This window comes from Pagrus pagrus (assembly GCF_965226575.1).
Source record: "Pagrus pagrus genome assembly, chromosome: 10".
Classification (NCBI taxonomy): domain Eukaryota; kingdom Metazoa; phylum Chordata; class Actinopteri; order Spariformes; family Sparidae; genus Pagrus; species Pagrus pagrus.
In genome coordinates, this window is record NC_140194.1 from 2,758,146 (window position 1) to 2,783,597 (window position 25,452).

The 25,452-nt window shown below is 43.9% G+C and overlaps 1 protein-coding gene across 2 annotated transcripts in view; it reads right to left on the reverse strand.

The window, feature by feature from the left end:
- Window positions 1-6,156: 6,156 nt before the first annotated feature.
- The window catches only part of pot1 (protection of telomeres 1 homolog), a 63,591-nt gene continuing 44,295 nt past the window's right edge, over window positions 6,157-25,452 (reverse strand). The window contains exons 11-20 of one of the 2 annotated variants that reach the window (XM_084364259.1): window positions 22,700-22,884; window positions 22,290-22,375; window positions 19,269-19,316; window positions 19,008-19,164; window positions 18,626-18,834; window positions 18,201-18,336; window positions 17,825-17,907; window positions 15,658-15,752; window positions 15,336-15,441; window positions 14,701-15,062 (exon numbers count right to left, since the gene is read on the reverse strand). In XM_084364259.1, coding sequence (XP_084220385.1) covers window positions 14,923-15,062; window positions 15,336-15,441; window positions 15,658-15,752; window positions 17,825-17,907; window positions 18,201-18,336; window positions 18,626-18,834; window positions 19,008-19,164; window positions 19,269-19,316; window positions 22,290-22,375; window positions 22,700-22,884 — 1,245 coding nt within the window. In that variant the 3' untranslated portion in view covers window positions 14,701-14,922. Of the gene's footprint in view, window positions 7,749-14,700; window positions 15,063-15,335; window positions 15,442-15,657; window positions 15,753-17,824; window positions 17,908-18,200; window positions 18,337-18,625; window positions 18,835-19,007; window positions 19,165-19,268; window positions 19,317-22,289; window positions 22,376-22,699; window positions 22,885-25,452 lie in introns of those variants that run through there. The other variant, XM_084364260.1, reaches the window with a different exon arrangement.

Consider the following 25,452-nt stretch of genomic DNA (forward strand, 5'->3'; position numbering starts at 1 on the left):
GTGCTGCGCGCAACTGCGACACGGTTGGCCCGTGACGTCATGACGCACTACGCTCTCTGCTCAGGGAGACGTGGTTAACCCTATAAATGCCGGCTATCACTCTCACACATACATAGACAAATAACAACTTCTACTCTTTTTTTCTTTTAACCTTTCCACAGCTTATGTATGGAAAGCCCTTTTAGTCATAATGAAATTAATTAATAAATTAATAAATAATGCCATGAAATGGGTCCCAAATTAGATAAATAGACATAAATTAAATATAAATACATAGATTAATTTATATTTTTATTTTTAAAACAAATTTTTTATTTTTTCAGGAGACTTTTATTTCCTTACGCCTCATTTATTTATTTCCTGATACTTCTGTGAGCTGGTAGGCGGATGTGATCACGATGTGCCACATTGACAGCAACATTAGCTAAAATATCATCTGCTGATACTATGTTTTCTTCTATGCTGTCACTCAAGGAGAGCATACTGTAGCACCCCTGAGCTAATCTATGTCCTCCATGTCCTCCACCTCCCGGTCTCCAAATCTGACAGTTGTTTTATTCTGAAAGGGTACAGATAACCCCGCCCCCTCATTTGAATATTGCAGCATGAACTAAAAGAGCAGTGAAATAAATGTGACGTTATGAAATAAATTCCCCGGAAATAAATAAATGTGACGTTAGGAAATAAAAGTATCAGGAAATAAATAAATGAGGCGTGTTTTAAAAATAAAAATATTAATTAATTTATGTATTTATATTTAATTTGTGTCTATTTATCAACCTATTTATTTAATTTGGGACTCATTTCATGGCATTATTTATTTATTTATTAATTTATTTATTTATTTCATTATGACTAAAACGTCTTTCCATACTTATGAAGCCTGGACTACATATCCGTCAACACAGTTCAGCACTTAACCCTCCATAAAACGGCAGATGGTTGTTTTTAATCTGTATTTGAACACAAAATAAAATAAAATAAAAGATGCAACATGTAAATCACTGAGCTCTGGAGGTTGATTCTGACTTCAGTGATCTTCAGGTTTTGTTTCTCGCACCACTGGAGGTTCACATTTGTGTTTTCTTTAAGTTAAATATCTCCAAAACGATCGGATTGATTGCCCTGAAAATTGCTGCGCTCCATGTTTGTCTCAGGATGAACAGTAGTAACTTTTGGATCATCAGCAGGTCAAAAGGTTTTGCCAGTATTTCGTCCAGCACTTAAACTGATGACATTCCCATCAGCCTCAGTTGCACTTTGTGTTTGGTGGTAAACAGCTAATGTTAGCATGCTAACAGGCCAAGATGGTAAACATTGCACCTGCATAACATCAGCATATAAGTACTGTCACTGTGATCCTCTTACTGCTCTCATGTCTCCTGCATCCACTTCCTGTTTTCCTTCGCTGTTCATGCTTTTAACTTTAAAGTCACTAAATCACCATTAAACACTCTGCAACAGAAGTGGGTCGTATTAATGCCACTCGGCAGTATTCATGCAGCCCTATAAGGACTGTGTGTGTGTGTGTCGTCTCTTCAGTGGTTCACTTCCTGTTTGTGTTTTGCATTTTTCAGACCGTTTGCTGTCAGAAGCCGCCTGCAGTTTCTCTTCTTTGTCTTTTCTGGATGTGAGACTCGGCAGCAGACTGTGAGGAGGTGACACTTCAGTCTGCAGAGTTTCAGTTTGTTCTGGGAGGAAACAGATTGGATGTGAAGAGTTTGTGGAGGGAGCTGCAGCAGACGCCTGGGGGGATTTTTTTTAGATTTTTTTTTTTTAGAGTGAATCAGATCACTGCAGCTTTCTGACAGCAGCTGCAGTCCGCCTCCATTAATACTCTTCACCCGGGGGCGCAGAGGGCTGCTGCAGAGTCGGGGTTGGTTAACAGCAGAAACACTGTCACACTGCAGAGGAGACGGGAGAAGAAGTGGGTCTGCAGTCAAGAGTTGTCTCTTCTTAGTCTGAAAACAGCAGGGAACAAGGAAAGTGCTGTTAGTTTATCAGCCCAACATTTTGTTTGAGGGGCAGATATCTCGACAACTTTTGGTCAGATATCCAAGTCAAAACGTGCTGTGGATGATCACTTAAGCAAATTTCTACCTTCATATTCATCAGCTGCGGTGTTTTCTGTCTGTATTTATAACAAACAAACAGCCTGTGAACTGACTGTAGAGACAATTAAGTGCTACAGCAACACATCCTCATACCAACACGACTGAATGACTCTAAAAACATCAGAAGTGTTGCAGCGTACCAGCGACAGGCGTACCAGACCTTCGTCAGTCACTCGCTGGGTGGTTGGGTTTGGGTGGGGAGAAAAATGCCTAAAAAACAGCTCCAACACGCATAAATATAAATAAAAAATATATATATTGATGGGGAATCCCAACGCTCGCCATGTTCCCAATGAAATGAAATGGGGAAAAAACTGAAGGTGCGTAGAGGGGCTTGGATATGAAGGTCTCATGGAGTTAAGACTACAAAAGAAACCTGCAGACGCCTCATGCAGGTAACTGGATGTTAACTTTTGATGGTCAAACAACACAGTTGAATATTCTCACAATTTTTTCTTTACTTCGTCCTTCGCAGCTGTAAAAGTCCTACATAGGGGTTTAAGCAACAATGGCACTTTCAATAAGGTTGGGGAAAGATTGTGCATTTCAGTTAAACGTTAAAATTCAGGTTGTGTTTCATGATTCAGTTGTTTCTTTTCTGTATTAAACCAGACGGCAATCTTTCTCGAACCTCTAAGTGCTGAACGTGAACGTTTAGTAACCGTCAACACCACCAGCAGATATCGTCTTGCAAGAGCGCATATTTTGATGAAAACTAATGTTACTGGCTAGATTTGTAAATTAACATTACTTCATTATGTTACAAGAAAAACATAATCCAGTCTGCATCAGATTTCCTTCAAAATGTACTTCCTGTTGCAAATTAAATGAATAACTGTATAACTTCTATGTCTTGATTGGCCTTTTTTTCTTTCTTTTGGCCAAGCGATCACGGCATACTGCTAATAGTGCTCACCAGAAGAGTGACAGGTTACACTTGGCCAGTACTAACTGCTGTCTCGTAGGCAACTGGACTTGTTTCAGTTTGTTGAAGACGTCTCACCTCTCATCCAAGAGGCTTCTTCAGTTCAAACTAACTGAAGGGGAGTCACAGGGTTTTAAACTCTGTGTGGGAGTGTCCTTACAGAGTCGGTAAGGACACGTGAGAGCTCTGAGTTTCAGAGTCGTTAGGGCCACTGGTGGGTCATTGACCCAACCGGCCTCCATGTGGGTTGCTAGGGCTAGGTGAGCCCAGGTGTGAATGGTTATTAAGCTGTCTGGGGAGGGAACTCAGTACTAGAGTGTAGCTGGGTGATAAGTAGTGTCGTAGTCCATCGTAGGAGGTCAAATTACCGTGACCTGGATGACTGAGAACCTTCATCAACACTTGGCCAATAAAATAAAAACTGACCATTAATTTATTAAGACAGAATTAATTGCAGGACTGCTGTATTTGACCACATTAGTTGTAGCTCATTAGCAAATATACTGGCAACTGAGTGCATATTTAACCGGGAAAGGGCCTGAAAATGAATTTTACACAGATTTAGAAGTCAGGGACTAAACCTCCAACTGCCGCCAATCAACTAGTGTCCAAAATGTGAGTAGTAACATAAACACACACAAATATAGAGATGTCTGCTTATGTTATCCCTGTTTTGATGTTTCGAGCAGAAAAAAGTGATCTTAATCTGCACCATCCAGGACGAGGGGTTTGGTTGCCGAGGAAGCCTGGCTCCTGTCCACCAATCAGGGCCGGCGATCCCGGCCCTCCCAGGACGTCCGTCTCATTCCAGCACACAGTCCTGGGAGCAGTTAGGAGAAGGTCAGTGAGCAGCTTGTTCAGCAGCAGAGCCTCAGTGTACCCGTTGCCCCATTGTCTCTGAATGAATGGGGATGTCTAATTACTGGAGCAGCGACAGGGCCAGCCAGCCTCGTCTACAAAAGAGTCCAACACGCAAGTTTGGTGCCAGAGAACAAATCAAAGCTAAACGGGTGATTAGAGAAGAATGTGGTTTACATACAATGAGTCCCCTCTCGGTGATTTAGGGATGAACTCAATTAGACAAGAATGTTGTGTCATTATCCGAGAACATTGATGCTGTAACTGCAAATTCAAATTTAGATCATATTCTCTTGAATGAAGGCGGAAAGTAGAGTCAAAGATCTTAAAGAAAAATTTAACAACGTGTCCAAACTCTTTGAATAGTGCCACTCAAACTGGAGAGACCATGAAGGAGTTCAGCTGAGACAACATTTCTGACAGCAGCATGATGAAACATCTTCTCTCTCTCTTCATGTCTTTGCAGATGTAATCGCTGAAGTGTTTTATGTTCAAGCTTCACATGTTGCCTGCATTCAGGAACGGGAATTTCCTCTTAGATTCATGCTGGGAGCCACACAAACGCCCAACTATCTGTCAAGTTCAACATAAAGGTGCAAAATTTCAGGCTTAGATTGGTTTTATGAGCTAACAACTGAATTTCTAGGGAAGCTATGTGTCCAATCACGTCTTATCATTGACTTTGAATGTTATCTAGTCGTGCGAATAAGTCGTGTCTCGTTTGGTCCGAACATTACATTCTGAATAATTAGTGCTTTCATGCATTATTGCTGTGCAACATGCTAAATTAGAGCATGTTACTATGATAACTGTACCATGCATATAAATACCAATATGCAAAAAAAAATATGCAAGCTAACATAACTTAGATGTTAAGTGTTGTCAAGTCAATCTCATCTAACCTGCTTATTCTTGCTGTCGATCCGATCCATGATGTGATAACATTAGGCGAGACAGAGGCGGAGTACATCCTGGAGAGGTCGCCAGTCAGTTACTCAGCATGCTAAATGTTACACGCTAAGGTCAACGGGTCATCTTCCTACACGTTTTAGCGTAGGCCAACTCTTTAATGATACCTTTCTAACACCTGTACTGCTCCATGTTGCAGGTTCAGTGTGCATGTCGAACAGTTTGGTAGATTCACACTGGTTACATTTAAAAACAGTAGAGCTGAAGGAAGCTGCACCAGGAACTTGTGCACTTGTACAGTAATATGAATGGAAGCTGTAGCTCAGGTGCCGTCAGGCTTTTGTTGATCGGGCTGTTTACCAGGATGCGTCCTTTAGAGGCCACACTGCACCAGATCAGACAAGAAACCATCAGTGACAACTTCTTTCAGTATAAATGAGCCTCGACGCGTTGTCTGTGGTACTGTAGCACTGTTCACTGTGGCGGCCAGCTGAGAGGCAGACTCCCTCCGTCGTCATGACGACGGGAGGCGAGGACAATGGCGCGCTGTGTCCTCCCCGGCTGGGTGGAGACGATGATGACGAAACGATGGCGAGAGAAAAAAAACAAAACAGCTGAGATTCTGTGCTGAGCCTGACGCTGCAAAATAAAGTGGACTCAGAGGAGGAGAAGTCGGTTTGTGTTTTTAAGGTTTTTTTCATTTGATCAAATTAAATAAATATTAAAACTATTTTAAATAAAAAAGGATCTTCTTGCATTGACTCATCAAAGCTGTCTGCGTGCTGTCCATGCCTGAGGACGGTCCTGTTGTTTGTTGGACTGACTGTAACTCTGAGTAGATGAGGACACGTTGTGTTCAGACTGAACTGTACAAACAATAGTGACTGTGTGCTCTGGATGAACAGTCTGCACATCATCTCTTCTTCTTCTAACAATGATTACACTGACAACTTCAATTACACATTTTAAGCTCCGCTAATGGTAAAGCTTTGGATAACCTAATCATCAGTTTATTCTTTGTGCCGTCCAACACGCTCACATAGTGCGCCACTGAGCAGTTTGCATAGGAATGAACAGAGCTCCACCTCCAAAGCGCTATCGAGAAATTTTCTATATATGTTGCCTGCACAAGCTCGTTGTGCAGGCAACATATAGGGTCATTTTTCTGGTGAGGGCAAACCGTTTGATTCAACTGTAACAAATAGAAGTTTAAGTTTTTATTTAAAACGGTTCCAACATGAAAAAAAACAGACCTGGTTTAATTTCTTCTTTCTTGCTCTGTGAGGCCGTACAGAGCTGCCACTGAACAAAGAAATCATCAGTCTAGATGCAAAACAGCTTCAAAAGATTATTTTAAAATACTTTTTAATTAAAGTGACATCTCTCTGGTGGCTAAAAAAAACAACAATAACTGTCATTACATGTGAACTGAGCGGCGTGCAGTTTTTCTGCTATCAAACACACAGTGAAGAGAAACACACTCACACAGCTGGAACTGATTCACAAGAACATCTGCAGCAAACACAACAACAACAGCATCAACAGCCATTTTCAATATATTACTGTACATCCCATTAACTCACTCACACAAAGAAAGAAAACATCCAAAAGAATGAAACTAGCGCTGCTGACAGCAGCCGTGGTTGGTTGATAAAAGTGTTTATGCAAATTTCAGGTAACGCTTTATTTTCAGGGTCTGTTAACCACTTTAATTATCACTTTGTCAAGATGTTAACCACATTTTTTGTGATCATTACTTATATCGTTGGACTAAGTGATGATCTCAGGAGAAGTTCAGGGTCCATTTCGGCTCTCAGCGTCTGTAAAATACACTGACGATGTATGAAGTAAGACTGAGTGCACGTTCTGTAAAAATACTGGTGAGTTAATGTAAAAGAACTAAACATATAAATGCTATTAACTAAGTCCGACTGTGTTCTTTTATATATAAATTCTGTAAACGGTGAACGGACAGTCAGTCAACACAAACGTGTTCAACAGTTTGGAGTCGATTCCAACTCAGGAAGCTACAGCCTGATATGTCAACGCGTCCATCAATCAAACGACCCAGAAGAAGCTCCGCCAACACTGTTGATCTTTGACCTTTGACCTCAGCAGTGCGTCCCCACAGCCGTGTAGGCGGCGGAGGTAGACGCCTCCCTGCGGATGGTGCCGAAGGGCGACAGCTCCAGCTCGGTGGTGGTGCACTCGTCGCCGTCGCTGGCGGCGGTGGCTGGGGAGCGGGGTGGGCCGCACTCGTCGCAGCAGCAGCAGCAACAGTCCAGGAAGGCTCTGGTGAACGGCTGGCACAGGCAGAACAGCAGCACCGGCGTCACCGCAGACTTACAGAACAGCAGCAGCTGGCTGACCAGGTGCAGGATGTCCAGGGTTCTCCTAGGAACGCCGGCTGCCATGTATACGCTGACGATGTTGCAGATGTTCTCTGGAATGATGCAGAAGCCGTAGAGGATGGCCAACGCCACCACGGCGCAGTTCATCTGGCTCTCCAGCTGGATCTGCTTCTTGCTGCTGCGCACGCAGGTCCGCTCCGCGTGGCGGATCTTGCGGGCCGTGACCAGTGAGCTGCAAATGGTGAACAGCGTCGGCAGGCAGAAGTAGCAGCCGAAGTACCACCAGAGACGGGCGCCGTCATACGTGAGTCCCAGGACGTAGAGCGTGTCCGGGAGGTCAGTGGAGATCCGGACCACACAGCGCTCGCATGGCGTCACGTCGGGCGGGTCGCCGTCCTCGGTGACCAGCTGTCGGATCAGCAGCTCGGGCAGCGCCAGCAGCAGAGCGCCCACCCAGATGACGGCGAGCTTGGCCGTGGTGGACGCCCAGTTCTCGATCATCTCGTAGTACATCTGCACGTTGGTGGCGGCGCGGAAACGATCGATGCACAGAGCGCACAGCGTGAAGGTCGTGACCCCGAGAGAAGCCACCTGAGAAGAGAGAAGGCATGTCAGGTTACACACTGCTCACAGGAAACTGAAGGAAGATCTCTACACTCGTCTGTCAACCAAGTAACGCAGTGGAAACCAACCACATAATCTGTGTGTGTTTTCTTGTATCAGTTGGAACACACACACACACACACACACACACACACACACACACACACAACTGGTTCCCCTGTCTGTTGTCTTTCATACAGTGTGAAGTGTTTACAGCTGCTGAGACACAACAGATGGGGTTTGTGACATCATGACGCAGAGCAGAGTGTGTGTGTGTGTGTGAAGTGTGTGTGTGTGTGTGTGTGTGTTTGAAGACGTGAACAAACTGAAAATGTGCATAAACAACACACTTACTGTATCGTTGGTCACGTGAGGGTTAATAATAGTCACATTAATTAAATTTATGTTGGATTATCATGAAGAAGATGTTTGTTCTGTGTTCAGTCACTTTCGTTGTATTTATTTATTTTTTTATTTTGTGTGTGTGTGTCTGTGTGTGTGTGTGTGTGTGTGTGTGTGTGTGTGCGTGAGCTCCCTCTTTGATAAGTAGACGTCACACACAAAAGACCACATTTGAAGTAATATTCTGGTAAAAGACCTTAAAAGGTCTATCTCAGAGGTCCCCTCTTAGATAGTGGATACATGTAGTGCCCTGTTGGCAATATTGACGTGTGTGTGTGTGTGTGTGTGTGTGTGTGTGTGTGTGTGTTGGGGGTCGGACTGTCAAAGCAGCTTAAATCCTCTTTCTGTTCTGTGATCACGCATCATTAAACAGTTAAGAGGCGACAGCGGTCAGTTTTGAAATGAATAAATGTTTGTTTTCTCACTTGCTCTGTTAATGTAAACGTCTGTTGTCCGTGCCAATAAAGCTTTATTTGAATTTGATTAAACTACCAGTGACGAAGTAAAAAACTGTTATTTCACTTACTGACTACTGAAATTTTAATCAGTTTGGATCTTAATGAATGGACTGTCTCCACTTAAGACTTAAAACATATACGTATAAAAATAAATATAAATAAAGTAAAAATGACAATAACCAGGAAGTAAAGTCAAGCGTGAAAAGAAGGACAATGGTTGGTGACATCAGTAAATATCAGTGATGTCATGTAGGTCATCATCTCAAACAAAGAGCTCTGCTGCTGTTAAGAGGATTAAACTCAATAAATACGAGCTTTTGTTTGTCAGATGTGTCAGATTTTACACACACGATAACCTGCTGCTGATATTTACATTTCAGACATTCAGCTGCTTTTAAAACATGTCTGTGAAGTAAAAAGTCTCCCTCTGAAGGACATTTGTGGTCAAAGCTAACTGAAGCTCACATCATATTAATATAATTCACAGACTATTAAAGTTAAAGGTAGAGTCAGCAGGATTTGTCCCAGCTGTTCCTGAACGCACCACAAAGATAGTTGATTGTTGAGTCTCATTCCCAGGACGTCAAATAGCCACATGTTGGGTTGGTAAAGCGTCCCGAGCAGCAACAAAGAGAGAAAATAAGAAACTCTCTGCAGATACGAGACACTAACACGCCTTTTCTCCCCATTCCAGCCTCCCTCTCTGTCTGTTCACGTCTTCTTACGTCTCGCGGCGTCTGAAATCAGTCTGGTGATGTTGGGAAGGCGGCGTGTGATGACGCCAAATAACAATAATCCATAATTCACCTCAAAAGTTCGAAAGTTCAGATGTAGAGAGGAGAAGTCAGAAGCTGTCAGAGAAATAAATACTCAAGTAAAGATACCTAAAAACATCTACTGAAGTACAGCAGTTACTTCTCACCTCTGACCATCAGTATCAACTCTTCTGGTTTCAGACCTGCCAACACGCTTTAGACTAGACTTTTATTTTGGAAGGATGGCACACGAGGACCAGCTGCAGTCAGTGTGTGTGTGTGTGTGTTAAAGAGGCACTAAGATGAAACTCATTGCTCTCTCTTCTTCACATTGTTGGACCTCAGTTCATGTCAGATTCTGATAAACTGACACCACAGTGCAGTGAATACATACATTATCCCTTCTAGGGGTTTTTGTGCGCCTCAGTCAGACAGTGATGCATCATTAGACGAGACGATTGTCGCAGAAATTGTGGACAAAACAAGACATCCGAGGACGTCGTGTTGGGCTCATCATCTTACATTATTCACAGACCAAACAGCTGATCGATTTAATTGAGAAAATAATCGACAGATAAATCGACAATGAGAATAACGGTCAGTCAGTATCAGCCCTAAATACATCTAGAGCTAATCCGTAGACCTCCTTGTTTTCTCTGATGAGGCCTGATCAGAGGGGGGTCGTCCGTCCCTAATCTCAGTCTGAGAGACTCTTCATTAATCCAGATCTGCCCTCTGATTGGACAGCAGGAGGTCACGTGTGCAGCAGGTGTCGTCTTGTTTACTGTGGCCTGATGTGACACTGATCAGATTAAAGAGTCTTCGTATGAGGCGACATTAAACCTGATTTAAATCCCGACTACAGTCTGAAGCCACCGTCCACCTAATTCAACTCAGGACAGGAAGACGTGTGACGACATAAAGATACATATTCTGCAAAACCTCTTTTATCTTTATTTCACTGTAATAACATCAGTTTGTCAGTTTCAGAATAACTGAAATCGTGTAGTTCTGACGTTCAGGACGGATTCACAACTGATAAATTGAAATTAACTGGTTGTCGTCCAGAGTCTTTCCAGCACAAAGTCCTTTTTCTTTGGTTTCTTGCCGAGTTGTGTTGTGGGATCAGTCACATGAAGGGAACTCGGTTCTTAAAAAGTCCCTCGGGAGCCTCACGTTGAGTAAAGACTTTATATTTTGTCCTCCATGACTCACATTAAGAAGAGATCTCTCCAGGGACCGTACAGACATGACGAACATGTGAGGGTCTCTTAAAGAGGAACTACACAATAAATGAGTCATTAATGATGTTAAAGGTAAAGTTCACCCAAAAATGAAAATTCAGTCATTATCTCCTCATGTCGATGGAAAGTCAGGTGAAGTTTCAAAGTCCACAAAACATTTCTGGAGCTTCACAGTAAAACAGCGTCGCAGCGTTCTCCTTAACAACTGAAGTGGATGGAGACTTGTTTTAAAATGTAAAAAAAACAAGAAGGCTTTCAAGGCTACGTGAGCCCAGAGGACCCAAACTGATCTGAAAAGACGCTTTTTACATGGTCGGCTTGTGAACCCACTTCAGGTTTTAACGTAGTAGCTGCAGTGAAGATTAACGTCAGGGACCATTTTATTGTTTTTGGTTGGTTTTTTTTACGTTTTAAGTCTCGAGTAAAAATACAGTGACTGTCTCTAAGGGCCATGAATGTGCCTGTAGTGACGGTCAAAGCTCCACCTGACTCCCCGTGTCTCCAGCAGAGTCTGACAGCTCGACCTGCTCCATGCTGCACTGACTGGTGGTCAGTCAAGCCATCACCACTAAGAGTCTTACTACACAATTACTATAAACTGATCAATGCACAAGTTGTAAAGTCAGAGTTAGAACAGTGTGTAACTAAAGTCGGCCTGTAAAGACGGACTAGTGAGTAGATGAGTCTCTGTGTTCGCTGTGATGACGTTTAATGTCCCCGACAACCTCTGTAGTCTCATTTAGACACTTTTAGCAACCGCTAACTGTTTTTTAACACATGGAAGAGCTTTATAATTAAACTGTGGGACATTTAATGATGTCGGAGAACAAAACATGTAAATATCTACAACCTGTGGTAACCACACACCTTTATTTCAGACATATAACATATTTACTTTGAGACGAGGGAACCAGAACTGCAAAAATGCAAACTAACTTCTGGGTTATAGGACAACAGACTACACAACTCTACTGGGGTGGTAAATAAAGGACACACAACTTCCTGTTTTGACACCAATAACTGAGATAAGACTTCAGCAGGCTCAATCAAAGTTGGTATCTTCCTAAGTTTCAGGGTTTTTAGTACAAAACTTCATCTTTGTATTATTTTTCAAAAAAGACTGGAAGAGCTGATTAACTCAGGCGATGAAGTCTCACATTAGTTTCAGATAAACTTTGAAGTATAAGGATTTTGTGCCCCGTCACTTACAGACTTACAGGTCTTGGAAAAATGTGAACTTTTCCTTTAATTCAAGCTGTTCAATGCTGGGTCTTGGGTCTGTGTATGATTGGTGTGTGGTTCAAATAACTGTTGACGTGAGCAGAGTCACAGTGCTCATCACATTGAAGCCTCTCACAGATGTGGGGAAACTGTGGGTCTGCCTGCAACATGACGTCATGCGTGATCCTCCCTCCAATCACCTGTCAGACCTGCTCTCACCTGTCAACTGACATGTAACTCATGAGCACCATCATCAGCACCAACTGCAGCACCCTCCTCCCCCCCCCTCTCCCTCTCACCTCCAGGTACGGGATGATCCTGCACGAGAACTCCCCCAGCAGCCAGTTCTTGGTGAGCTCGTGAAACACCACGAGCGGCAGGCAGAAGAAGATGATGACGAAATCCCAGAGCGCGAGGTTGGCCAGCAGCGAGTTGGAGATGCTCCTCATGTAGTAGTTGTGACACACGATGCACATGACCGACACGTTCCCGATGATCCCGACGCTGAAGATGAGCGCGGCGGTGATTATGACCGCGTACGCGCCGTACGACTCCGCGGTGACCGGATAGAACGGGTTCTTCACCTGCTTCCGTCTGGGCCGCGTGTTCACCGGCACGAACGGAGTGGTGTCGGGAAAGTCCGGCACAGAGTACTCCTCCTCGTAGTCACTGGTGTTGAGTCCGAACGGGGCTTCGGCGTCTTGTTCCTGCGCCATGGCGGCGGGCAGAGCTTCCCACGCGGCTCCGTCCTGCAGCGGCTCGCTCCGCTTCTTCCGGCCCGGTTTTGCGCTCCGTCTCTGCCGCCGGTGGTGTCCGCTCCTCCCGAGGCTACAGGTGCGTCCATGCGGGGTTTGTGTAAGCACTTCACCCGGACTGCATCCACCCCTCCGCGGCTCACCAGCCTTGTTAACATCCGTGCGTAAAGCCTCGTCTCCGTGTACAGGTCGGATGCGCCGCGCTCCGTTTTGCGCATCGCTTTTACGCACAGCGCGCCGGTGTGCCTGAGTCCCCAGCCGCCCAGGGGGTGACGGGTTTACAGTATCCAGCCAAGAGGCCTGCGCCTGCGTCCCCCCATTGTCCTCCCCGGTGACTGTGCGCCATCTCCGGCTCTGCGCATTCCTATCAGCGGCGGGGGATTCATAATGAGGGCTGAAAGTCGTCTTTGTTTTCCAGTGGAACTGACTCGCGACGGCCTCGCTGCAGAGCCACAAACACACTAACCTCGAGAATGGAAGCAGCAGCATCGTGTGGTTCTGTCTAACCCGTCAGACCAAACTCATCCGAAATGATCGATCCATCTCTGGTTTCTGATAATCAGTCCAAAAAAAATCTTTTTTAAAAATCTTAACTCCAAACCGCCACAAAAGATCAGTTTTCCTTCATCTTTGCGCGCAAACAGGCTTCACAAAGTCTTTGGTTGGGTGTTAGAGGGGCACCTGTCGGGTTTGGGTGCGTCCCGGAGCGACTCCAGTCTGGAGGCATCACCAAAGAGATCCAAACCAAAAAAAATGTCCTCAAAGTGGGCTCAAAAAGGGGGAGCAAACCGTCCGGATCCTCCTCAGCTGAGGGTGGAGGTGTGGGGAGAGTTCTTTAAGGTCCACCTCCGTCACATGAAGTCTCAGCGCGCACAGCTGCTCCGGGGCACCGGGGGAGGACGCGGTGAAATGCGGCCGGTGGAGACGCCGAGCCCCGTCTGAGAGAGAGAAGAGGACCCGAGAGTAGGAGGAGGAGGAAGAGGAGGAAGAAGACACGAGGGAGGGGGTGAGGAAGGAGGGAGGGGGGAGTAATCTGTCAAACACTGAACTGTAAACTGTGTGGGATCATCAGGTTTATATCCTGTTCATCTGGACGTTCAGTCATTTTAGACACTTTTTCAAGAAGTGACACAAATAGCAGCTCCTCAAAAATCCTCAAGGAGAAAATTATCAGGAAGAATAAATATTAAAGACTTATTTAAGAATAAACAATTGCTTTGCAGTTAATCTATTTAGTGACCTAATAATAAATGAATATAATACAACAACTAATAAGATACACATAGCAAACACATGTTGATATTTAAGGAAGTTCAGTAAACTACTGTAAACTACTGTGACAGAAAAACATTAATACACAGTAAAAAAACATCCTGCAGGAATTCACCGTGTACTTTTCTTATTTAATCATTATCACTTCAATTTATTGTTGAACTACTAAAAGTTTTAAAAACGTCCTGGTTGCCTCTGCAGTTTCAGTCCAGTCACTCACAAACCTTTAGTTTCCCACTGAGTCAAGTCAGGACCAATGTTTATAGGTCCTGTGCGCCCTCTGGTGTAAAGTCAGGGTATTACACCTGCACTGATCTGCAACATTTAATCTGTAAGAGAATAAAGTTTTTTGGTTTTTGACTCGCAGGTTTCACACATTTATCCCCTGAAAGCAGAGCCGGCTTCAGACTTTCTCAGATGAAAGTGTTTGAATCCCTTTTAGGAGTTGATCCTGAGTGTGTGTGTGTGTATGTGTCTGAATACTTTGGGTCTCCTGTGGCTGCATGATTTGATCTGTACTGACCTCCTCGCTCTAGTTTGGGTCCTCAGTTATTTTCTTTTGGTACTCACTAGTTGTGTTTGCTCTATGCTGCATCTATACGTCACATTTGGCCTCAGATTGTATCAGTAAAGACTCAGTAAGAGAAAACACTTTATTAAATGTGTAATGTTGTCAGTTGACCAGCAGATGTCGCAGTAACACCACAGATGAGTACGAGAAGTGAAGAGCCCGGGCTTCACGTTTACATGTATTTTATAAAATACACCTGAAGTAACGTCGGTTCTCATTGATGAGCAAAGAAATGTTAACAAGATTATTAAAAACAACTTGATTAAAAGTTATTTCTTTTATTTTGAAAGACTCCCGCACAGGAAACAGCAGATTTTTTTACATACAGTCACGTCAGTTTTCTACATTTTTGCAGCAACATTTTATTTACATTTATTTAAATCTACACAATAAATACAGATAAAAAAAAACACACAAAAGGAACAAAACCAAGAGTCTTTCAGCAGGACTCTGGTTTCACGGTGACCTTTGACCTGCAGGTGGTTCAGGCGGGGTCGGGGTCGGACCGTGTGGAGGGGAGTTTAGTGACGGAGGTGTGACAGATCTGGTAGCAGGTTCGGTTCTGTCCCCCGTCGTCCTTTGCTCGGTACGCTGTCAGACACAAATCGAGCCACGGACGCTCACCTGAGGACACACAAACACACCTGAGAACAACTTCACACACACACACACACACCTGAGAACAACTTCACACACACACACACCTGAACTCGTTCACACTGAGACGCTGTGTTTTAAAGGAGCAGTCTGAACAAAACATCTTATTCCTGAGTATGATGCATTTTTCAGAATACTTCTTCTTGTATCAATTTTACAGCCGATCATTGTTCTTCACTAAAACGATAACGTCACCGTTAAAGACGCTGCTGCTGCTGGACAGAAGAGCATCAGACGTACCGGTGCTGCCCTCTGGTGGACAGAGGAAGTCCATTGTTTGATGAATCCTGTCCTGAGCCTCCTGATTGGCTGCTGCGTCCTCTGCAGACACCCTGAAGAACAACTCCTGAAGAAAGACACAAACCATCATCATCATCGTTAACTTTGACTTTAAAATCACTTTTTAAAAACCTTTCAACATATCTGAGACAAGCAGTAGTGAAACAAACTTCACACGGCTTCCTGTATCATTTCAGGTAATAAAATCTGATTTTCTTCCTTCTCCATCTGATCTGCTGTGATCCAGAGTGAGCGGGACTTGAGATGTGCTCTTGAAACTCACGGCGTCTCTCCACAGGAAGACCTCCAGCGTGTCGGTGGCGTCCTGCAGCTCGAGCTTCATCAGCAGGCAGAACTTCAGCAGCTGAACACCGAGAGCTGCAGACCAGAAGAACCAGAGACTTTACAGTGTGATTTATTTTAGAGCAGGGGCGGACTTACCATTAGGCAAAACTAGGCGGTTGCCTAGGGCCCCAAGTTCCTGAGGGCCCCATAAAAATCCTCATACACTCATGGTTAGTACAGTTATTACTTATTTGCGCACATTAATTATGTTTTTGATTAAAATCCTCTCGCTAAAATGCAGCAGAATGCTAATCGTATTATGCGTATGTCGGGCCCCCCCTTCAGTCTCCACTACATTGGATCAGTCCATCTTAGTGCGCATGTGCAGAACGGATCCAGGAAGACAGCAGCAAAACGAAAACAAACGGCGCGAAGTGGAGATTTGAAAACGGTTCCTAAAATTGAACAGTGTATCTCCATCTTGGGGGTTGATCTGAAAATGCTGATGATGAATGAGTATTTGTAATTAATGAAAACATCGGTTATTCACTGGGTTGTTGCAAATGTGTGTGATAATCTCTGGACACGAGGGACCTGAATTTAAAGAGAGTGATGAATATAAACTTTATTCAGGGAGAACTTCATGATGAGGCGCACATGTCATGGAAATGCGAATGGGTGGATGTCCCGTGGAAAGGGGGCGTTATGTCCCATTCACTGCAACAAGAAGAAGCAGCTGTGGTGTCGTTGTTGTAAAGGTGAGCCCAAACTATTGTTTTCATGATATGTGTGGTAGGAACTTTTCTTGGGAAAGATGAACTGATGTGAACCAATATCGGCAAATGTACAAATTATAGTGTGACTAGAGATAACAATTTTTTTAATAGCGATCATGAGTGTATGTAGTTTATTATATGCCCCCATTATTGTTGTACCTGCATTTGATCTTGTTTAGATGGCAGAAGCCCTGATAAAGGCTTTCCCAGCCATCCCTGACATGAACTTCAGCACATCTAAAAAAAGAAATGGAGGAGGGGAGAGATCTGGCTCTTCACATCCTGGAGGCCTCAGGTAAAGGCTAATTAAGCATACAAATCAAAAACACGATACATACGAGGTATATAGAATTAAATAAATGTTGTTTTTTTAGTCTTTGATGATCAAACTTGCTGTGCTATGTGTGCCACCTTCAAGCCACCAGGACCAGGAACTGCCATTGTACAATGGGTGAGTAATTGAAAAACAGTTACAGACGTGTTGAATTGTTATATAGCCATGAAAAAAATATAATAATGTTTAGGTGTCAAATAATAATGAATAAAAATAATGAAACATATAATTTGTTTTCAATTAAACAGATCCAATGTGATGACTGCGACCAGTGGATCCATGGCTCATGTCTGTCCATGGACAAAACCTGGAAATGTCCCTTATGCCAACAGAAACATGGGACATGTTTATGTTATAATAAAATCATTGGAGCCCGACTAGTGTTGCATCATGTTATTCCACTGGCTGCATGAGATAAACCTCTTGTTTTTACATTTTACTTCTGTTCATGATTTTTATTCATTTTTATATGTAAATATTAGCATTTTAGCTCAATAGCTTCCAGGTCATGTGATCAATTGACTCAAAATCAGTGTGGGATCATGCAACTACACTGGCTGCATGAGATACGCCTCTTGTATTTACGTTTTACATCTCGAAATATTTTTTATTCATTTTTATATGTAAATATGTTGTTTTGTGTGTTGTCTTCTCATTTCAGAGGGCCCCATGCCTGCCTTTGCCCTGGGCCCCAAATTTCTTAAATCCGCCACTGTTTTAGAGGAAAACAAAACTAGCTAGATCAGACCTGAGATCAGCGGAGGAGGGAGGACAAGGAGCCTTTCACAAAACTCTGAGTGAAGGAACAAGACGAAACATCACAGGACACAAACTGCACAGCAACAAAGGCTGAGGAACGGTGAAGAGACTAGATCTCCTCGTCCTTGACGGTGGTTTAATTTTGATTACATTTGAAAAACTGCCACTAGTTTATGTTTTGGCCACTTTGAAGCAGAAGAACGAGCAGAAAAACAACACTGATATTTTCTAGTGGGAGCTGTTTCCTGTGGGTTTTCTCCACCTCCTCAGTTTCCTCAAAGCAAACTCTCTCTCACCTTCTGCAACGATCTTCTCATCGATCAGCTCGACTCCTTCAGCACACGGTTCCCTCAGAGCCGCCTCAGAGCACCGAGTGCACCTACGACACACACAGGAAGTCACAGAGAGAATAACTCATCAGCTCGGGGACGTCCGTGCAGGACGCTTTTATTGTGAATAAAACAGTGATGTGGTCGAAAAGTACCTTCAAACAAATCCTCTGATTAGCAGTGAACGTGTGCAGTAACACAAAAAGTTTAAAAATATGTGATTATCGCTTTTTATCAATGAGCTCAGCTGCAGATGTTTAAGCTCAGAGCCACGTTGGAGCATCCGTTGGATAAACATCTGTGGACATGCTGAAGCTGTTAAAAACTACTAAAAACCTCTAACCCGTAGTATCTCTTCCTGCCTCTGAACAGGAAAGGCGCCGACAGGTCCAGCAGGGTCAGGTGACCTCCCGATGACCTCACAGGGACGATGTTCTGGTAGCCGGACGCCAGTTGACACGTTTCCGCCAGAGTCGAACCTGCAAGACACCAGAACGTCTGTGAGCAGCTGCCTGAGTTCAGGATGAAAACGTCTTCACTTTGTGTTTCTATGGGTTCGATGCAGCATCAGACGGGATGCTGATACTTGTCTCGATGTCTGTTTTGATAATCGATGAATCAGTTCAGTCAGAAACATTTGCCGGTTGCAGCTTCTTAAATGTGAGGATTTGCTGCTTGTCTTTGTCATTTATGACAGTCGCTGACGAGTCGTTGGGTTCTGGACTGTTTGTTGGACAAAAGAAGGAACTTCAGCTCTAAACTTGTTACCCATGAGGAAGATGAGCTCCTTGGTTTTGCCCTCAGACATGAGCTGTGTGGACAGGTGAACACTTAGAGCTCGCTCCGCTGATCCTGAGGAACCTCCGGGGGTGTCGACTCGACCGGAGAGCGCCCACGCCGGGGGGCTGCAGGGTCCAGAGTCCCTGGATGCCTGAGAGAAGAGACCTGCTACCAGTTCATCATCAGGGACGTCCTGCCTGAGATCACAGAGCAGAGTCATTTCATCAAATCTTATTAATTTAATCTAATCCTCTGTCTGAGCAGTAAAATCCATCACGTCTGTGCCGGTGACGAAAATAAAACCTTAAACTGGAGTAAAAGTTTGCAGGAAACATTAGTTAATCTTGTGATATTGTGCGTGTGAGCCTACATGGATGTGCACTTGCTGCAGTAGAGTTTCAGCGCCTGGTGGAGTCTTTGGGGCTCGTAGGATCTCAGCTGGACTCTAACGTGGTGAACTGGACCCGGATCGGATCGCTTTAGCTCGGACAGCGTCGCCGGCTGTACGTCGTGACCGCAGCTTCTCTCTATGACACACAGACAGCGAAGATACAGATAAATAAACACGGTTAGGATGTTAACGGACACAAGTAGAGTGAGTAATAACTCGTCTGTTGAACCTCCGTCAGACCTGTTGAGCTGCTGCAGTGTGCTGTGCTGCTCTCAGCTGCTCCAGCATCTAAATCAGAGAAAGAGAAACCATCGATAACTGAACAGGAGGCAGAGACACACATCAATAAGCAAAACGTAACACAGGCCTGCAAACACACTGTACTCTGCTGAGGAAAACAAAACCACTGGTCTGAACATCACTTTATTAGAAGGCTTCAGCTCATTTATCCCACAGCACGTGTATTCTGAGTTTTGTTTCTAGTGAATACATATAACAACTCATATAACTTAGTCCCCTAAACTGTGGAGAGGCGATAATATTAATTAAATATGAATCATTAATAACTTATAACAAACAATATACAAGCATTATGCAAACGAGGAGCTTTGAAAGAAAGAGAGCGTTAACTGAATCTGACACCTGAAGGAGAATTAAAGGGAACGTTGCATATCAGCGTCTGTTGTGAATTAAATGTCATTTCGATTTTTTCCCGTCGTTAAAACTAAATTATTTAAAGACCCCTCCACACGTGTCTAACAGGGTTTTTACAGAGAAAACTGCCACTTTAAAATCCTTAACTTCTTCCTCTGTGTGTCTAATAGTTTGTTCTCCTAGAATAAATATAAAATATAAAATATCCTGCTCGCTGTCAGTGGACGCGTCCTCTTTCATGTGACCGTGCTCGTGGCGAGATGTGGAATCCTGGGTGGACTCATCGAGTTGATAACCAGCTTTGGTTTGACCGCTGAGCATGATTACGATTGTCAGGGTTAGTGGAGCCAGATAACAGACATGTATCCTGCGTATCAATTAATCAATCATTCTTTATTTGTATAGCGCCAATCCACAACAAAAGTCATCTCATGAGCAGGTCGAGACCCTTTGATTAATTAATCACCTCGCTTCGCAGTACAGGCCCGACGACTGGCTCGCAAACTCTTTGTGATTTTATAAATCACGCTCGTTGGCCCGTCGCTTAAAATCTGATTTTCAGAGAAAATTAACACTTTGAGCGATGAATGTGAAAACAGCCGTCTGGTGTCGAACTCTTCACTGCACAGTGGAGCTCAAACATTCAACCGTAGGAACAAGAAGAGGAGGGAGACTTTAAGTCCGCACAAAGACAAAGTGCTGCAGGTTCATGAAGAGGTTAAAATAAAATAAGCACTTTCTTCCTGCGTCCCAAATATTTTGTCCACTCAGAGTTACACAACGGACGTCAGGCCTGCAGGTAGCTTTTCTAAACTTCTATTAAAGCTGCAGCAGTTTGTCTGTCTGTGTGTGTGGAAACCTTCAGGTCACAGTCAAAGTTTGGACTTTTATTATATCCCCAGTGAAGCGTGGGCTTTTAGAAGGCTCAGCTAATGGAAGCAGCTCCCTGCAGCTTCAGTCCGTCCATCCGTCCCTACGTCAGTGAAGAAATTGGTTTGTCTGAGCAGTCAGGATGTTCATATTTCTGCTGCTGGCAAACATGTTTGTTATTCAATCAACGACCTGCAGGCCGCCAGCGCTCACATCATTCTTCCTTCTTTGTATTTCGCTAACGCAATAAAAATATTGTGATTTTCATTCTCAGTTGTTTGTAAGCAGAACCACAAAGGAGGTTTAATGGAAACACAGGAGGGACGTCAGGTCTGTGCAGGAAGGCTTTTCCATCGGACGCACTTCTGACTGAACAGACGCACCGAACTACTTCAGGACTATTTTCGTCTGTTTTACATGCGTAACTACAGCAACTCTGTGTTGGCTTTAAGTGCACTGTGCCTGAACACATCCTGTGTAGACAGCATGAGAGCGGAGTGGAGCGCACTCACATCGTTCACCGCTCGCTCTAAAAAAAAGAAAAAAAATCTATGTTGTATTTTAATTTTTGCTTCCCCTGTAGCCTAGCAATCCCAAATAACTGAGAAGCCAAAGCCACATTTTCCATCGGGGACGCTTCGGACTAACGGTGTGCGAGGTACCGGAGCCAAACTAACAATCTAAATTGAATAGAAAACTCTTTTTGCACCATCATAAAATCCTCCTGCTCGTCCTCCCAGCCTGCTCACGCTCCGCTCACATGCTCTGACAGATACAGACTAAGTGTAAACCCACCATGATGCTACAACTTGGTTTATGAAACGCGATTTTTATGCCTCAAGTTCGGATTTATGGCCTTTTCCATTTTTGTTTATTGGAGCTGGAAGCGACCAAATTTGGACTTGAGGGTGGAGCTGGGAAGGATATCCTGATTGGATCTGCCTGAGACCTCGAGGACACGCTGTAGTAGCGACTTGTCAGGTAGCCACATGCTAAAGCACATCCTGCTTTATCGTCTATTTGACTCTAAATGAAACCACAGTTTGAGAAGTTGGGTCATTTTCTCGTAAGCTTACATACAGTCAGACTGCTGGACATTAGAAAGCCTGCATGTTTTAACCACAGTGGCTTCACTATCAGACTCAGAAACTCTGTCCACCCTTTATACTTTCAGCCTGCTAACATGCTGCTCACACCAGGCCTCCTGTGCAGGCGCAGTGTTAGCATCATGCTAGCATCTGTGAGACTGTGCTGTATAACTGTAGCAGTGATTTGAGCTCAGTGCTTCCAGCAAATCCAGATTCTGAGCTGATGATGGTGCGAAATGAAAAGTCTCCAAGTATTGTTGTTGGTGCTGCTGTCACAGAGACAACTGGGTCGCTTTCTGTTCTGTTCCAGCTACCAACAACACAGGACACAACATGAGTTTATTCATTCATTCAGTGTATTGTGGAGATATGAAAGCAGAAACGGTGCCAGGATGGATCAACAGTCAGCCTTCATTATTTCCCAGGAGATTTTGTGCCCGGTGGCAGAACAGAATTTCCTAGAGAAGGTGAATTTACATCATAATGATACGCCGAAGCATAAAATGTGTCTATTGCCAGTTTAGAGGATCACCAAAATCATAACAATTCACCCGGAGGGAAACATCTTCAACAAATTCTCACGTCAACGTGTCCAGACGACTAACAGGTTTTGATATTTGATGTGTTTGATTCCAGCATCCAGTCATACCTGACGGAGACTCTGGTGGTGTGCTCCAAATCTCCAACAACACCGAGTCATTCAGCTCGTCATCCTCTGGGAAGCTCTCGATGGCTCTACAGAAGCACAAACACAGCGGATACATTAATCAACTACTGTTCAACTTTTACATTAAAATCTACATTTTAGAACTGAATCTAAAACCTAAATTCAACCGTCCCTCGTTTTGTGTTCCAGCAGTTTTAAATCCCCAAAACCTTTTTCTCTAAAATGCTCAAATGAATCCTTATCTTCACCTCCTCTCTTCTGGTCCAATTATGCTGCACAACCAGAACCAGTAAGTGGAACTAGAGCTTATTATGAAGCAGGTTTTCAACAATGACTTTAAATCCTAGCTTCAAGCCCTCTCAGGTGTATCTGCCCCTCGTCTCCTGCCGTACCTCTTCAGCTCCTGCACGTCGGGGCTGTTTTCTGGAAGGACCCGGATCCCCCTCCCGAACGCCGTCCCTCCATGCAGGTGAAAAGCCAGGTGATCCACCTCATTTGACTGGCTGCTGGCGAGGCCGGGCACCTTACTCGATCCTGGGATCGCTCGAAGGTTGTAGATCCGAAGGAAGTCCCCGGGCTGAAGGGACAAATTTTACACAAAAAACATTCAACAAAGATAAGAAAAAGTTACTGTTTTAAATGTTTACTGGCAAACAAGACAGAGAAAATACTCAGACAGCTGTCATACAAGGTGATTGTGTGTCGGACATGTCATCGTTTCCAATCACGGCTCCTCGGATGGTCCTGGAGTCGAAAATGTGTTCTTGAGACTTTGGCGTGTTCCTGCGCGTCATGTTGGTTGAGAGCAACATGGACATAACTCTGACAGCACATGAACGCACAGTAAGTCCCTTGTTTGGGACCGTCTTTCAAACTCAACCCCTCCAGTTTGAAACGCAGGCCTTCAGATATGAATACCTAAAATAACCCAGATTAGAGCACGGACAGCCAACCCGAACCCTTCAGGACGATGTCTGGGTTGAAGTCGGTTCGGTCATGTCGACTGATGTGCTTTCAAGTTTTTCTTTAGTGAAAATAAAGTTTAAAAATAAATGATAACTAAAACAAACTGATGAATGCAAGTCCAGTATTAAAGGAGACATATTCTGCTCATTTTCAGCTCCTCTTTGATACAGTGTCAACAAGGAAACATGCTTCATGAAGATTCATCCAAACACTCAGTCACACTGTTCACACCTTTTTCTGACTTCACATCAGGTTCGATCAATCAGCAGATGGCGCTGTTGCACCAGACTTACAGTCAGCGTGGTGACAGTGATTCAGAGGCTGCTCAAAAGGACTCAGTTCGGAGGGTTTGTCATTTTTTTCTCTTTTTTTCTCTTCGGCTCTCCGTCACGACGAGCCTGCAGTCGCCAGAAATGTTTCCTCGCTCTCATCATCAACAAACGCTTCAGTGATCAAGTGTCAGAGGGACTCACTCTGCTCAGATATTTCACTGAAGACTTTACAGTTTTTACATGACTGGGTTTAGTCAATAAAAGACCCAGATACACACACACACACATACACACACACATACACACATGACCCTTAATTGCATTATAGCTGGAGAGCAGAAGAAAGACTCAGAAAGTGAATCCTCTATAAGCTGTGGCTTCCTTTAAATCCATTTTCTCCGTATACTGAGTGAAGTTTCAGTCAGTGTCAGGGTGGATTAACGGCTGATCTCCTGAGGCCTCTCCTCCTCTGAAGATCCACATGAAGAGCTGAGAGATGAACTGGGAGGACTGGAGAGCTGCACCCCCCACTCACATGGAGGCATTTGATTATCTGGAATCATCCTTTCATCTAGAATTATGCCCGCATAACCGGATGTTACTTCAAAACTGACGAGCAGCAGGAGCGCTGCCGTTTGTGCGAGTTCAAGACATCAAAAATTGAAGTTCGCTTGGTTTTATTTCGTCCGTGTCACGATCTGAAGATATTTAACGAGACAATGGCAAAAATATTTAATATCGAAAGAAGAGTAAAACAGTGAAGAGACTTCATAAGAGATTTTCCTCCTTAAAGCCGTTTCACACTGGCGCGATACGAAAATGCGGCACGGATTTGCGGAATATCCGTGCAGCAATTTTCCGCATGTAAAGCATGCGCACTGAGTCCGGTGCAAAATGTTCGCATTCCTGTGTTCTAATTTCGCACCAAAAGAAAAAAAAGTTGCGGTTCATTATCTGACAGAAAATGGACATCGGCTCATCCAAGGAGCTGCGCCTGTATCATCATTCAGACACTATTTTCAGGATGTCCATAGCACAGTTTGAAGCCCCTCTTGAGATACTGGGTCCTCACCTCAGGAGGACACGAACCAACTAGCGTGAGCCAATCGATCCTGAGCAACGGCTTGCTGTGTGTTTGAGGTAGGAAAGTCATTTAGGCTATTTATGCTGTCTGTGAAGCGTAACCATTCTCTCAATTTGACAGGAGATACTTTTAGCTGGGGATATAGCATCCATATAGCCTGCCCAGCCAAAGCGGATCAGAGCGTGTGCGTAAAGGCGCACGACGGTGTGGTCACAGGCTATATGGACACATGATGACTCGTTTGTTAGAAAGTGCATAAAGCGAAGATATATTAATCAGTGGCTTGGCATATAGCCAAATAGCTGGTAGCCTATGCCTAACGATGAGCCAACCAGTATAAATGTTTTCATATCGGCCTCGATGTTGTCCAGCCGCGAAGCATAAACATGCCACCAAGATTACAGCCGCTCTCCAGCTCGGCCGGGATGAAAGCGGCGAACAGCTCACTGAGGACATTGTGTGGTTGAGTTTAGGAAATAAATAAAAATAATAAATGTTTGCCTATATGAATGGAGTTAAATAAAACGAGTAGCTTACATAACATATATTTGTATGACCGCAGTCGCCAGCATTCAAATTATTTTTTTCCTAGTCTTCCTTATATCAATAGAGATGTTTTTTCGTTTTATATAAATATTAAAGATTACTACTGATGCCTTTTCGTCTGTATATTGTAGCCTACCTGAAATTATGAGAAAACCTCTACCTTATACATTACAATGATCAGACAAAGTCAATTTATCAATCGAAAGCCAAATGTTGTCTTTCACCTCCGTGTTGAGATGATCATCCATACTCTTGTCAAATAAAATAAGGTGCTGAA